Source organism: Anolis sagrei, chromosome 1 (genome assembly GCF_037176765.1).
Source record: "Anolis sagrei isolate rAnoSag1 chromosome 1, rAnoSag1.mat, whole genome shotgun sequence".
NCBI classification, from domain to species: Eukaryota; Metazoa; Chordata; class Lepidosauria; order Squamata; family Dactyloidae; genus Anolis; species Anolis sagrei.
The window spans coordinates 170,307,553-170,321,390 of record NC_090021.1 but is presented as its reverse complement, the minus strand read 5'-3'; the positions used below and the strand labels follow the sequence as shown (position 1 = coordinate 170,321,390).

At 36.2% G+C, this 13,838-nt stretch overlaps 1 protein-coding gene across 3 annotated transcripts in view; it reads left to right on the top strand.

The window, feature by feature from the left end:
• Nucleotides 1-13,838, top strand: part of KANSL1L (KAT8 regulatory NSL complex subunit 1 like) — a 39,559-nt gene that overhangs the window by 5,291 nt on the left and 20,430 nt on the right. For all 3 annotated transcript variants that reach the window (XM_067470332.1, XM_067470326.1, XM_067470327.1), the window contains exons 2-4: nucleotides 3,362-4,479; nucleotides 9,100-9,232; nucleotides 11,959-12,156. In XM_067470332.1, coding sequence (XP_067326433.1) covers nucleotides 3,389-4,479; nucleotides 9,100-9,232; nucleotides 11,959-12,156 — 1,422 coding nt within the window. In that variant the 5' untranslated portion in view covers nucleotides 3,362-3,388. The remainder of the gene's footprint in view (nucleotides 1-3,361; nucleotides 4,480-9,099; nucleotides 9,233-11,958; nucleotides 12,157-13,838) is intronic.

The following is a 13,838-nucleotide window of genomic DNA, read 5'->3' as shown; positions in this document are numbered from 1 at the left end:
TTAATCCATGTGGACTGGAAATTGTCCCTCATGGTTAGTGGGGCAAGACCACATGGGGAGAAGGATAGGTGTAGCCAGTAATTGAGAATAGCTGTCCATGTTCTCGCTTCCACTTTCACGAAGCCTGTCTCCAATCGCAAGATGGCATTAGAGACACATCTGGGAGCCTGTAGAGCTGCTCTTAGGAATTTTGATTGGACACGCTCTAGTGGGGCATAATTTGAGAAGGGTCCAAGCTGGGCTCCATACAGCATTTGTGCAACTGGTTTTGCTTCAAAAGGTTTACGTGCCACCAGTATAGAGTGACCTCCTTCCATTTTGAGATATCTTAAGATAACGGATGAGTTCTTTTGTACTGTCTCTGCTGTACTCTGTGTGGGCCTTCCTGCTGTTAGTGCTATGGAGGGTTACTCCCAGGAATTTAAAACATTTTCCTTCTTGAGTTTTACTTACATAATTTTGAAATAATGATTTGAGTGACTTTGTTTCTTTGTTGCATTTATGCAATTTATTGTTCACATTGGATGTTTTTCTGAAAAAAAAAAGATTCAACCAACCCAAACTCTGTGTAAATGAAAACAAATCTGTGCTAAATGAAAATGCTAAAATATTTTGAAAGAAACAAGGCAAGAAAATCAATATTCAGGTGGATCTTGTTCATATTTTCAGTTATCCTAAAATGTGAGTACTTGCTGAATGGGAAGTGCCCAAAAGGTGTATATATAAGGTAGCTTCCTGGTTGTCTAGTCTTGTAAATACCATAGATTAGCTTGCAGACTTTTTGTAGCAGTCTGCCCAGATGTTCTTCCATTCAAATGAGTTAATTTATGAGATTCGTCCACTAAGCTTTCTTGACACACACACACACACACACAGCCTTTCAAGCATTCAGTATAGTGACTAAAGACATAAAAAAATTATTAAACTTCCACATGGCCTACCCTTTATTAACTTGGTACTTGACTTCTTTCAGTTTGAAATGCTGTGTGTTAAAGTTGTAATCTCTGGCATATAGTGATGCCCCTTACCTCATCAAGTTGTGCTTCCAAAATGCAACATTTTACAAAATAAAACAGCTTTGCTTATCTGATAGATTGTTAAAACATGAAGCACATTTTCATTCTAAATAGGAAATATTTAGAGCCATGCAGTTGTTTATGTATGCAGTAGTTGTAAACTGCTTTGAGTCCCATTTGAGATGAAAGAATTAATGAATAAATAAATAAATGCATTTTTAATTATGATTAGCAAGAAGAGTTAAATTTAAAGGATGGTATATACATATTTTGGCAACTTTCAGGATGCTTGAATTTGAATGGGACAAAACTGCAGTTGCAGAAAGCTGCTGTTCAGAAAGTATATTAAAGCTAAATTACAGGTTTACAGAACACCAGAAGAAGGAAATAGAAGCCGTGATTGACCTGACTTTCCAACATGTGTTAATTAAAAAGCGTTGAGAAGTATTTTTTTGACAAGAATTGTATGTGTCAGATGTACGGTCTTTTTTGCCCTTAGACAACACATTAAAAGCCTCCTAGGGCTTGTTTTCTGTAAAGTTTCTGAAGCACTGAGGCAATCATTTTTCCAGAAACAATCTATTGTCAACTTGTGTTTGTGGCTCACATCCTATTGAAAATTCAGATTCAAATAACAGGCTTTGTGATTTTTTTTTTACATGTATCAGGTTTGAATGTTTTTGAAGGAAAAAAAAAATCTAGAGAATATCAGAAAAACCTGTCACCTATGTTTTTAGTTAAAACATTTATGCACAGTATTTTATAGCTTAGCTTTCATATAAGCTGCTTGATTTTGCAGCCTGATCCAATATTTATTTAAAATAGTCAGCCCTTTGAGCAGAAAGTGTTGTTTGTAGCAGGCCATGTCAAATGAAGGGATATTAAAATGGTCTTGACAACTGCGGCAACATGGAAGCAAGACTAGTGCATTATTCCCAGTTACTGAAGCTTAATTTATAACATGTGCTCTGAAACAGGAGCATCTGCAAAGCTCATAATTTCCAACACCTTCCCTCGACTTTACTCAGTTGCCCTACTGTGTTCATAATGGATCAGTAGAAGTGTCTCCTATATTTTTACAGCTAAATATAAATTCTGCTATCTTTGAAATATCAAATAGTGAGGACAAAACCCAGTTTTAATATTCCCAGATTCATTTCATGGTGCACAAACTGATGTGTAGAACCAAAGCGGTCTGTGATTCCAACTTACACCTTCTTGTTCAAATAAATTACCCTTCAGACATCATATCTATATAAACATTGTACAAATTCAAACAAAGAGGTTGCTGACTGGGCAGCAGCTATCTTTGTGGCTACCAATTCTTCCCCTCTTTGCACCTATGTCTAACAGACATGCAGCTGAGAGACTAGATTGTTTTATTAAGAGCCAAGTGAGTGATACCTATGAAACTATTCTGTGTTAGTGTGTTGGAGTACTGGCGCTATACCCACATTACCTAAAAATATTTGCTGCATGTGTGTATTTTACAAATATTTTATCCTGCAGTGATTAACTGAAATTCTGTTGCCTCTTTTTCATTTCCTCAGTGTTTCAAATATATATTGAGGTGACATTACAAACAAGATTTTCTGATAGTTCTTCCTGGCCTTGGGATGTGGGTGTCTGTTCTTCTCCATATGCCCACCTTTTCTTTTGACAATTCTTCTCCATGAAGGCGCTCGATACCCGCCTCATTTGAGTTGGGTTTTTTTTGTTTTTTGCCAGTCTTGTTTACTTTTTCTGCACTGTCTTGGTTTATGATAACGATGATAGTTTTAAAACTGACAAAATTGTGAATATTGCTTTTTCCAAGTGTTATAAATGCAATCTGCTGAAATCTCATGGCAAGCTGATTTCACAAATTATATGGCATTCTTGATGTTAGAAGACCTTTGACATATGTGTGATGTCACATTCTTTTGTCTGCCCTACTAAATCATACAAGAAATAGTGAAAATAGCAAGAGCCCTGCCCCCAATTTGCACATTGGATCATGGTCTGTAAAAGGGGTGTGGTAAGAATAAAATCAAGTTGGTCCTTGATATGTGCTGGGTGTATTTCGAAGACAACCACCCCAGTTCCATTAAATATAGTAGCATAGCAGAATGTTCCATCTATAAAATGGCAAAATCAAGGTTTGCTTTTTAGATATATATTTTTAAAATAACATTTTAAAGCTATGGGTAGTTAAATACATGGTTGCAGATTAACTCTCTCCATCAATCATTGCTCAAATGATTTCCAATGAACAAATCTAAATACTATCTAGAATTCCATTTATACAGTTTCACAGCAGAGTTTTTAAAAAGATGTTACTCTTATTATATATTTTCTTTTTACAGGTTTATTGCAAACTGTTTACAACAGCTATGACACCTGCTCTCCAAGAGAAAACAATGAAAGGTCATGGTATCTACTTATCATCTTCCTTGTCTTCAAGAGCAATGGAATCCAGTGAAACACTTGCCATGGGAAGTGCCAGACCTGTAAAAGAGAAGATGAAGGATGGTCCTGTTGCCAAGATAACTTGCTCTGTGTTGGGTGTTCCCACACCTCAAGCTACCCATAACACCGATTGTTTTAATTTAAAATGCTTTGATTCTCAGTCTTCGAAAGATTATTCTTTGTTAATGAAGCCCAGTTTAACTGTCAGTGTAAAGACTAAAAACTGTACACCGAGGAACTCAGAAGAGCATAATTGCACCAAGATAAGAAATACTTTAGGTAACAGCATGAATAAACACTTCAGCCAGATTATGAATTCAGAATCTGGGGAGCAGATCAGAAAGGAAGCTTTATCCAGAACTGCAGAGAATGTACCAGAAATGGGGAGATTGCAGGGTTTACATTCAACAGAATCTAGGAATGAAGAAGAAAAGCTGCTTCCTAATTGTAAGTTATATCGGAAGAATGGTTTTTTGGGGAAGGCTTTATTTGTGAATTCTGAGATAAAACAAGGAGACTTACTCCATCAAGTACACCATGACACCTTGGAAGCAGCAGTGAATTATCATCCCAATAGTAAAAAACAAGAATTGAATTTTCGCTTACTTCAGTGTGTAAACAAGCAACAAATCTTACTCAACCAGGCTAAAAGAACTCAGAAACATTTGCAAATTCTTTTGGCAAAGCATGTTGTTAAACACTGTGATCACCAAATGAAATGCTTTGTGAAGCATCAGCTACAGCGAATGAAAGCTTTTCATGACCCAACCAATATCCTAGGTAGTAATGATGATGAATGCACCTCAATTAAAACTGAAAATTTGAATCCAGATGCTGATGGGAATAAAGATATGCAGTATGATATCGGTGTGGCACCTGGTGAAATCAAGGCATTTGCACGTTCTGCAGTAGGGCTGTTATCTCAGATGGAAGAGAGTTTGGATTCTGAGGCCACTTGTAGCAGTTCGAGTGAAGATGATGATGATGAGCAAGTTTCCAGAAAAGCAATGGCAGTGTAAGTATTAAAGAACTCATTAAAATGAACAGTAAAACATATGTTTAGGCATCAAAATACATTTTTAAAGCAGAGTTAAGAAACAATGTTTAATATGAGAGTTAAAAACAATGGGTTTTTTTAAAATATTTGAATAATAGTGATAATAGCTGAGATAAAATAATTGAGCATTCTAAGACTATGGCAGCATGTTGTGCCAGCAAGCTATGGCTGCTGCTCAAAAACTAGCGATTTTGACTGTAATTTCAGAAGACTGGTCAGCTAAAAGATAACCACTATAAAACCTTTCTGGTAACCTGGTTTACTTTTTAAAATTGGGTTAATAAAATGTTGTTGATCTCATTATTATACAAAACAATATTAGATATTTTTGCATTCTATTATTTTTCATAATTCTATGAGACTCAAGACTGGAGCTCTGTTATGTCGTTCCTCTGTTTTGACTTTGTCTTAGATTGCTGATCAAGTTCATCGCAGATCTCAGATACCCATTGAAATGGCATTCAAAACAAATGGAGGGTTTTCTTAGATAAAACATATAGTGCCAATGCTATATCCCTTCAAGGAATGAAGCAAACGTAGTAGCACAAACCAGGTTTAGTGCAGTAAGATGAAATATGTCAGATTTGTCATGATTTCATATGCTGCAACTGAATTAAGGTCTTAAGATCTCTCAAGAAATGACAAGTATTAAATAGGAAAAAGGAGTGTGGGAACAAAGCAGTGAGAGTGAGTGTGTTGACTTCTTGACTTTAAAAAATCTAGAAATGGGCTTGGCAGCCAATAGGACCCCAATTTTAAAAACATGTTGGTTGGATTACTGTAAAGATTTTATTTATGGGGCTACCTTTGAAAATGGTTCCTAAACCTCAGTTTGTTTTTGATAATTGGAGAGTTTTACAAGTAGAATTTTGACTATGTTATCAGGCTCGAACATTAATTTTAGGAGATTCCATTGGCTCCTTTTTGACCGTGAAGCTCATTTCAAGATGTTTTTACTTAAACTTCAAGCCCTAAACAATTTACACCCACAAATGTGAAGGAGCAACTGATATATTATCCTCCTCATGTACAGTAGAGTCCCACTTATCCAACATAAACAGGCCAGCAGAACATTGGATAAGCGAAAATATTGGATAATAAGGAGGGATTAAGGAAAAGCTTGTTAAACATCAAATTACATTACGATTTTCCAATTTAAACACCAAAACATCATGTTTTACAACAAATCAACAGGAAAAGCAGTTCAATACACGGTAACATTATGTCGTAATTACTGTATTTACAAATTTAGCACCAAAACATCGCAATGTATTGAAACAGCTGTGGATCTGGGCGGGAGATGGACTGCGTTGGATAATAAGTTGGATGAGCGAAGGTTGGATAAGTGAGACCTTACAGTATTAGGAATTTCAAGTACCGTCAGTCAAAAATACATTATATTCTTAAAAGAGAAGGAGGTTTCTTTTTGGTGTTAGCACATGAGGTAGAAACAAATAGCATTAAACTTTTAGGAGTATTGTGTGTGTGTGTGTGTATATATCTCATATGCACTTTAATTAAAAAATCTATTCTTGTTAAATATGTGCTTATTTGTAATTTTATCATATATTTGTAGTTATAGTATTCTGTATATTGTCTAGGAATCCTTTTAAATTTTGAAAGTTATAATAAAATAGGATATCACAGAAACTTGGGGGTTGCCCTCTCTTATTATTTTTTTCTCAGCTGGGATTGTTAAAGGTCTATTGCTAAAATGTGCTGTATTCACTACAGCAAGAAAGCCTTTCAATCTGGATTCTAGTCATTGGACAGGAATGATTTGGTCATGTTGGTGAATAAAGTATTCTGGTAATCAGAACTATTTCCGTTCTAAACCAGTGTCTGTTATGAATGACTGAGTGGGCAAGGAAATTGAATCTTAATGTAAACAAGACAGAGATACTCCTAGTTACTGGAAAGAGAGATAAAAGGAAAGATACTGAGCTTGTGATGTGCTCTGGGTTTTGGTCCTAAACCCAGAGGCTTGGGTTTTTCTTTTGGGAAACTTATGGGGTCTAGCAAAGCTTGGGGCCTGCTATGTTTTTGCACTGTTAAAGGTAGCAGAGTCTGATCTGGTCACATGAACATGCTTTAAGGTGCATCTGCATTGTATAATTAATGCAGTTTGATAGTGCTTTAACTGCCAATGCTCTTAAATCATGGGAGTTGTAATTTAATAAGGTCTTTAGCCATTTCTGCCAGAATGCTGGTGACTCACTAAATTGCAATTCCCACGATTCCATAGCAGTGAGCCTTGAAAGTTAAAGTGATGTCAGACTTCATTAATTGTATAGTACAGTGGTTCTCAACCTGTGGGTCCCCAGATGTTTTGGCCTTCAACTCCCAGAAATCCTAACAGCTGGTAAACTGGCAGGGATTTCTGGGAATTGTAGGCCAAAACACTTGGGGCCCCACAGGTTTAGAACAACTGGTATAATAGATAGACCCTTAGTTATAGTCATCTTGGGGCTGCCTTTGAAGAATGTCCAGAAATTTTAGCTGGTCCAGAGAGTTGAAGCCAGAGTATTCACTTTCCCTAACTCCCAGAGGCACTTAAACTGCCCAGAAAATTAATAAAAAAGCAAAAACAAAAAGCAAGCTGAACAGGGATGTTGTAGAATCCATGCCTAGGTGTTACTGAAGAGCTTATTCTCAAGATAGTTCATGGTCCTGAAAGACAGTGGATTCCACTTGATACTAGACCTTTACTTGACCAATTTATTCATTCCATTGAAGAAACCTCAGATATATTAACTTGATCCTTCCAGTGCTTAAGAAGGTAAGAAGGGACATTGTTTGCAGTGATCAGTCCCTGGGACATTTAGTTCTATTTACTGATCTGACCATTCCGTTGTTCATTCCTTGGTTTGCCCCCAGAAATTAATGCTCCTCTTTCAGAATATTGTCTTTTGAACTAATCACAGCCAAAGTTTCTTTACAAAAGTTATGGTTGTTGTTACTTTGTGGCTACATTACAAAGGCATCTGGTTGATAGCAATTCATGCCAAGGCCAAGATTGCCCAATTTACAAAATCTGAAATGGAGCTCTTTGGAGAAAGGAGGAAAGATCCAAATTTCAGAGACCTCCATTTCAGGTTTTTTTTAAACTGCCTTGCCTTTGGAGAAGGAAGGGAAGGAGGGAGAATCAGTATCAAACGGCTCTACGCATATTAGAATATTACACGAGTAACACAAAAATAGCAATTTTACCACCCAAAAATGAGGGTGCAGCTATTACGTGATGATTACTGTTCTGTGGTGAAATACAGTGTATGATCAAAAGTTTTCTTTGCTTATTTGTGCTAATAAGGATATGGGGTTTAAGAAATATGTGAGATGCGAGCAGTGTTAGGCCAGAGGCCAAATGCATTTTCTATATTTCATGAAGTGTTCATGTCCAGTCTATTCTTCAGTCAGGCTACTTCCCTGAGGCTAGTTGATGTTCCATACTTGTCGGGTTATTTCAGTAGTAAACTGCTGTGTTGATATAGTTCTCATTTGTTTAATAAACAAATGTTTATACAGTTGTTTATAAAGTTGGTTACTTGTTAGTTTGTTTATGGGTTTTCATAAACCCACAAACAAACAGGGTTTATGAAAAACAAGATGGTTTTCATTTGTGGGTGAATGTTTTTAATGGGTCTAAGTATTCTTGTAGGGGATCACCAATTTCTGTTAAAGCAGTACTACTCAAAGTGGTGTTCCATGGATTGGTGCCAGTCCCTGAGCCATTGGCTGCTTTTCTGTAGCAGATTTCCAGGAAAGTAAGAACAATTAGACTCAAATGCAGTGGCAGTCCCTGGCACTTTGGAAACCACTTATTGCTAGCCCCTCACATTAAATAACTTGAGAAGCACTGTATTAAAAAAGTGTCACAGTTAACAAGATGTTAATGTACTTTATTTGTTATCTAGTTACATATATATTCAATTATACTTCTTTTCATATTATCAACATGAGATGATTCTGTGATTTTTCTTCCCTTTAGCTAGATGAACACTGAATTTTTAATTTTTAATTTTTAAACAAACAGATGTTTTTTCTACTTTTCTACTTCACTCCAGAATTTGATTCCTTAACAAACAGTGATCTGTCCTCTTAAGGTTTTTAAACATAGCACTTATTTTACCAATTGGATTACACAGTCTTAAAAATGGAACAATGATATGGGCTGTTATGCTAGACATTAAACAAATCAATTGGATGTGTTTTATGCTAGGAAGACATGTTGCTAGTGAAGAATTTGCCACTCATCAGAACGCGATGTAGAAATCATTGGAGACTTTTGGCAGCAGTTGGGATGCTTTTGAAGCATATGGCATCTTGGATATTTAAACCCTGGAGAACTAACAGTGTTATTCTGTTACCAGAAATCCGTGCACATAAGAGTCTTTTGGCCTCTTTAAAAACCAAAAGATGTATTGAGACTTAATTGTCTCAATGCAGAAGCATTATAAATGGCTTACAGACTTGTGGAACCTTTTACTCTGTTTGTGTGGAAGATTTAAATAACTTCCTGAAATGAAGATCATCTTTCGTTGGCTAACCAATGTTCTCTTTTCTTCCCAATAACTATAGATGTGACTGCAAATGGCTGGTAGAGAGGGCCAAAGTTGGCTGTCGCTGGACATGGCTTCAAGCCCAGATCTCAGAGCTAGAGTACAAAATTCAACAACTCACTGACCTTCACAAGCAGATCCGTGCCACCAAGGTATGGTTAGTGGGCAGAGAAAAAGGCTTGCATAAATTACCAAGATTTATACATGTTTTTTCTGTATTTGAGTTCTTCCTAGCCAAGAATGATATAATATTAACCAAGATAAATTAAAAAGTTGGTTGGCAGTTACGTACTAGATTGTATGCAGGCAGTCCCTGAGTTGCAAACATCCAAGTTACAAATGACTCCTAGTTAAAAATGGCGGTCAGGCAACAGGAAGTGAGAGAAATCTACCCCTCAGAAGGGAAATTCACTCCTGTAACAGTTACAAGTGTTCATGGGGAAAAAGTGTCTCAACTGAAGCTTTATCACCAATCCTTATGTTATATATGTTATATATATGTTAAATATATGGCTGGAGTTACACTTAAAGAATGTACCTGTTCACTGACATAGAAACAAATTCAACTTAAAACAAACATAAACCTATCTTATTCATAACATGGAGTCTGCCTGTTGAAAATAGCAACCTTCCAAGCCTCCACTGATTGTTGGTTAATGTATATACAATTGTTAGCCTGCAGTCTATCTGTATGTTGATTTGCCAGTTTGACTTACCTCTTTAATGTGGGAGGAGTTATAGATGTGATTGTACTGAATGTGATTGTACTGAACATGTGCAAACACAGGACTCCATTTTGTATTCGGTTTGTTTTTGGACTTCAGTGAAGTAGGTGTGTGTTCATGGACTTCGATGTAGTAAGTCTGTTCACCACTTCATTGGAGGTGGATGTGTGCTCATAGACTTTAGTGAGTACAGATATGCTTAAAGACATTTTAAAGACTATGTGCCTATATATTGAATATATACAAGTTTTTAGTAAACAAGATATGTTATTTTTCAAAGAAGACTACTTTGTATTGTCTCTTGAATGCATGTTTTAAGGGAGTTTATATCTTTTGGGTAACTGCAAATTCTACTTCAAACAACCATCCTCTGCTAACCAGAGTTTTATAGTTGCCTGTCTTTATCCTTGGCTGTTTAAAGGCATGGTTCCTTAGTTTAACAGCAGTGGTGCTATTGCATTAATACTGTATAAATATCACTTGTCTTAAGGTTTGACTTCTAACAAGGTCACACCATTATTGACTTGTGGTTTTCAAATGGTCTCTATGTTCATAGAGATTCACATTTTGCCAAACGGAGGTGACATCATTTTTACCTTTGCAATAAGGTTATGGTGCGCTGGAATTTCCAATAGATTATGGACTTTCCAATACTGACTGTATAGGGAAACATGAAGCTTACTGTCTTTGATACCAGTTTACCAGACTTAATATATGTTACTTCTGTGAGAAATCATGGGTTTGTACTGTACTGGTATGCCCCAGGTAAGGAGTTGTGTGGTGTAGTTTTCTCCCTCTGCAAATCTTTCCAGTCTATCAAGATGCTGAGAGCATGGTATCTTGACTTAGATTTGAAAAGGCGGGGAGTGTATTCACAGTATTTATGGAAGGTTCAGAAATAAGAACCAAACTATTCTATGAGTCTCCTTTTTCAAAGAACAAGGAACAGTCATATTTGTCTGAAAGTTGAATATAATCCCACAGTTTAAGTTGCCTGTATCTCATTTCTGCAAGAAAAAATAAATATATCCCAGCTCTCTTGGTGGTTATGTACACATTATGCAATGATAAGGATTTCTATATTAATGCCTTTCTGTGCATAGTTTGTAAAGCTCTACAGTGGCAAAATTTCAAGATGGAATATTGAAAGAGGGTATATATAGTTTTGAGTTCTTCTTTCTAACAATTATCTTTGTGGCCTGTTGTCATTGCAACTTAACTATAAATAGAAAAATGCTGAAGGGAAATTCCTTTCTCCATTTTCCAAAGTCTAATATGGAAAAAAGTTAGAACCTCTATGAAATGCTTTCTCATAAAGTGAATGAGATATTTTAGGCATTTGTTAATTTAGAACAGCCAATGTTTCAGCCTATATTTCCAAATTCAGATACTAACATCTTGCATACATTTTATTACATTGTTGTTTTCATATATTCATTTATCCCTACTATTTCCCCAACTTGGGTATTCCAAAATGCCTTAGGAGTAAGTGTCACTGAAGTCAGTAAAACTGATATCTGAGTCAGTATATACAGGGATAGATTGTTTGGTTCAGTAATGTGTAGGCCTAAGGACAGGTACCATATTTTATCTGTTTCATTTTTGTGGCTGCCACAAATTATGCTGAATTGGTTGAGATTCTATGAGATATTCATTGAAAAACTATAGCAAAATGTCCTGCAGGATGTCCCGCAAAAACAAAAGTTTAATAACTTTTTCCTATGTTTTTATGATCAAACCAATTAGGAAATGACATTTATAACCCAGGAACAAAATCATGTTACATGGTGTTGTTTAAAGAAATGAGAAAAACTAATATTTTCTTCATCTTAAAAAGAAAAACATATGATTGAGGACTTACTCCCTCCCCTCACATATACACAATATCTTTGTCAAAGAATTAGAATCATCCTTGACACTACCCAGTATGAACATGCATAATATTGAACCATGATTAAAGAATTAATGGAGAGCTTGAGCGGTGATCATGGACAGAATGTCCCATTCTTCCGTATTGTCTGTATAAAGCTTGAATATTCTCAGAACTCTAAGTCACTAATCAAAATATTTCAGATCATTTGAGCACTTGTAATCTAGGGATTAAAGTCACCATAAAATTGTTATACAACACTTGTTCAATTGCTGTTGTCTAGGGAATGGTAGTCTTAGAAGAATTTTCCGTTTCAAAAGATGCTCTGAAGAAGCGAAAACAACAGGCAGATCAAGAAACTGTATTAAATGCCACTGGGACTTCTCAAGCTTCCCATGAGAGACAGGATGCCTGGCCGGAACATGATTTTGAAACGTCACCCAGCAGTCCAACTCTGCTTCTTCGTAACATAGAAAAACAAGTAAGAGTAAACATCAAAGAGAATTAGATGTGTTGCAGAATGATTACAAATGATGTATAATTAAGTGATATCCCTAGAAATATTTTGGTTTGTTTCCGTAACTACAATCAGTGTGGATTGTGGAAATGAAGAAATTGTCTATTTGGTATCTTTGAAGCACTAAGCTTTATTGTATTTCTCAAATGCAATAAATCAGTTTAAGTGATTTTAAAATGTTTATTTATGTTTTATTGTAAAGTTGGTTTTATAGGTTGTTGTTACATGTATGGTTAATTTGTATTATTTTTAAAATGTTGTGAGCCACTTTGTATTCTGTTTAGGGAGAACAGCAGGATTCAAATAAAGATTTATTATTATTATATATTATGTTACATTTAGACCAGTGCTGAGATAGATTAAAGATTTGTCCTGGTGAAACTCCTTGTGTAATTTAGTCCTTTTCCAATATAATTATGATTTTTTTTTATTTATTTATAACTTGCCCTCTCTCCCCAGGGGGACTCAGGGCGGTTATCTTGGAGATAGTTGCCTGTGATATATTAATTCTCAAGGAACTTTTCACAGGTGAAGTGGAGTATCCTGTGGATACCACTGCTGGTAGAATAGTAGTTAAAACAAAGGAGTTAGGATTATATGGTAAATCTTTTGCTTAATGTAACTGTACCTCATGCTATGCCATCCCTTGTTGAGATTTAGTGGGATGGAGAGCACATCACAAATCCATCTTGCTCCTTGCCTAAAAGGAAAATAAAATGCCAGGATGCCTCTGATTTATTTTGCTCCTCATGAAATGAGTTCCTCCATTTCAGGTAGAGGAACTATGCTGACTTTCTAAGCCTTCCGTAGTAGCTGTAAGCCTCTTTTCTGCTTGTTCCCCCTGAGCACCTCCTTGAGGTTGATGTAGGGGTCTTGAGACTGTCCCCCACCTTATACACTACCAACTCCTGTTGTTAATTGTATGTGAAAGAGATCCAGGTGGGAAAAAGTTGGCATGAAGAATAATCTATTGTATATGCCAGGGGTCCTCAAACTAAGGCCCGGGGGCCGGATACGGCCCTCCAAGGTCATTTACCCGGCCCTCGCTCAGGGTCAACCTAAGTCTGAGACTACTTCAAAGCACACAACAACAATCCTATCTCATAAGCCAAAAGCAGGCCCACACTTCCCACTGAAATACTAATAAGTTTATATTTGTTAAAATTGTTCTTTGTTTTAATTATTGTATTGTTTTAAAGTGTTGTTTGCACTACAAATAAGATATGTGCAGTGTGCATAGGAATTCATTCATTTTTTTTTCCAAAATATAATCCAGCCCTCCAACAGTTTGAGGGACTGTGACCTGGCCCTCTGTTTAAAAAGTTTTGAGGACCCCTGGTATATTCCTTCTGCTTTCAATGCTATCAAAATTTCTAGTATTCTTTGTTTTCTTAACACTGTTCTCCTTCCAGTCTCCACTTTCTTCACCTTCTCCTCTCCTCTTCTATTTAAACTTATCCCATTTTTCCTAGTTTTAATCTTCCCAATCCCATCAATTTACCTCTTGAATCCTGTTGAGCATTGAATGATCTGCCAAGTCCAAAGTGCCCACTGTCAGAGCTGGGTACTGCTGTATGTGGCTAGCCTGTTCTGCCAGTGTTAATAGATAGTTTTACCCTTTGAGAAAACATTCTGTGTATTTTGTG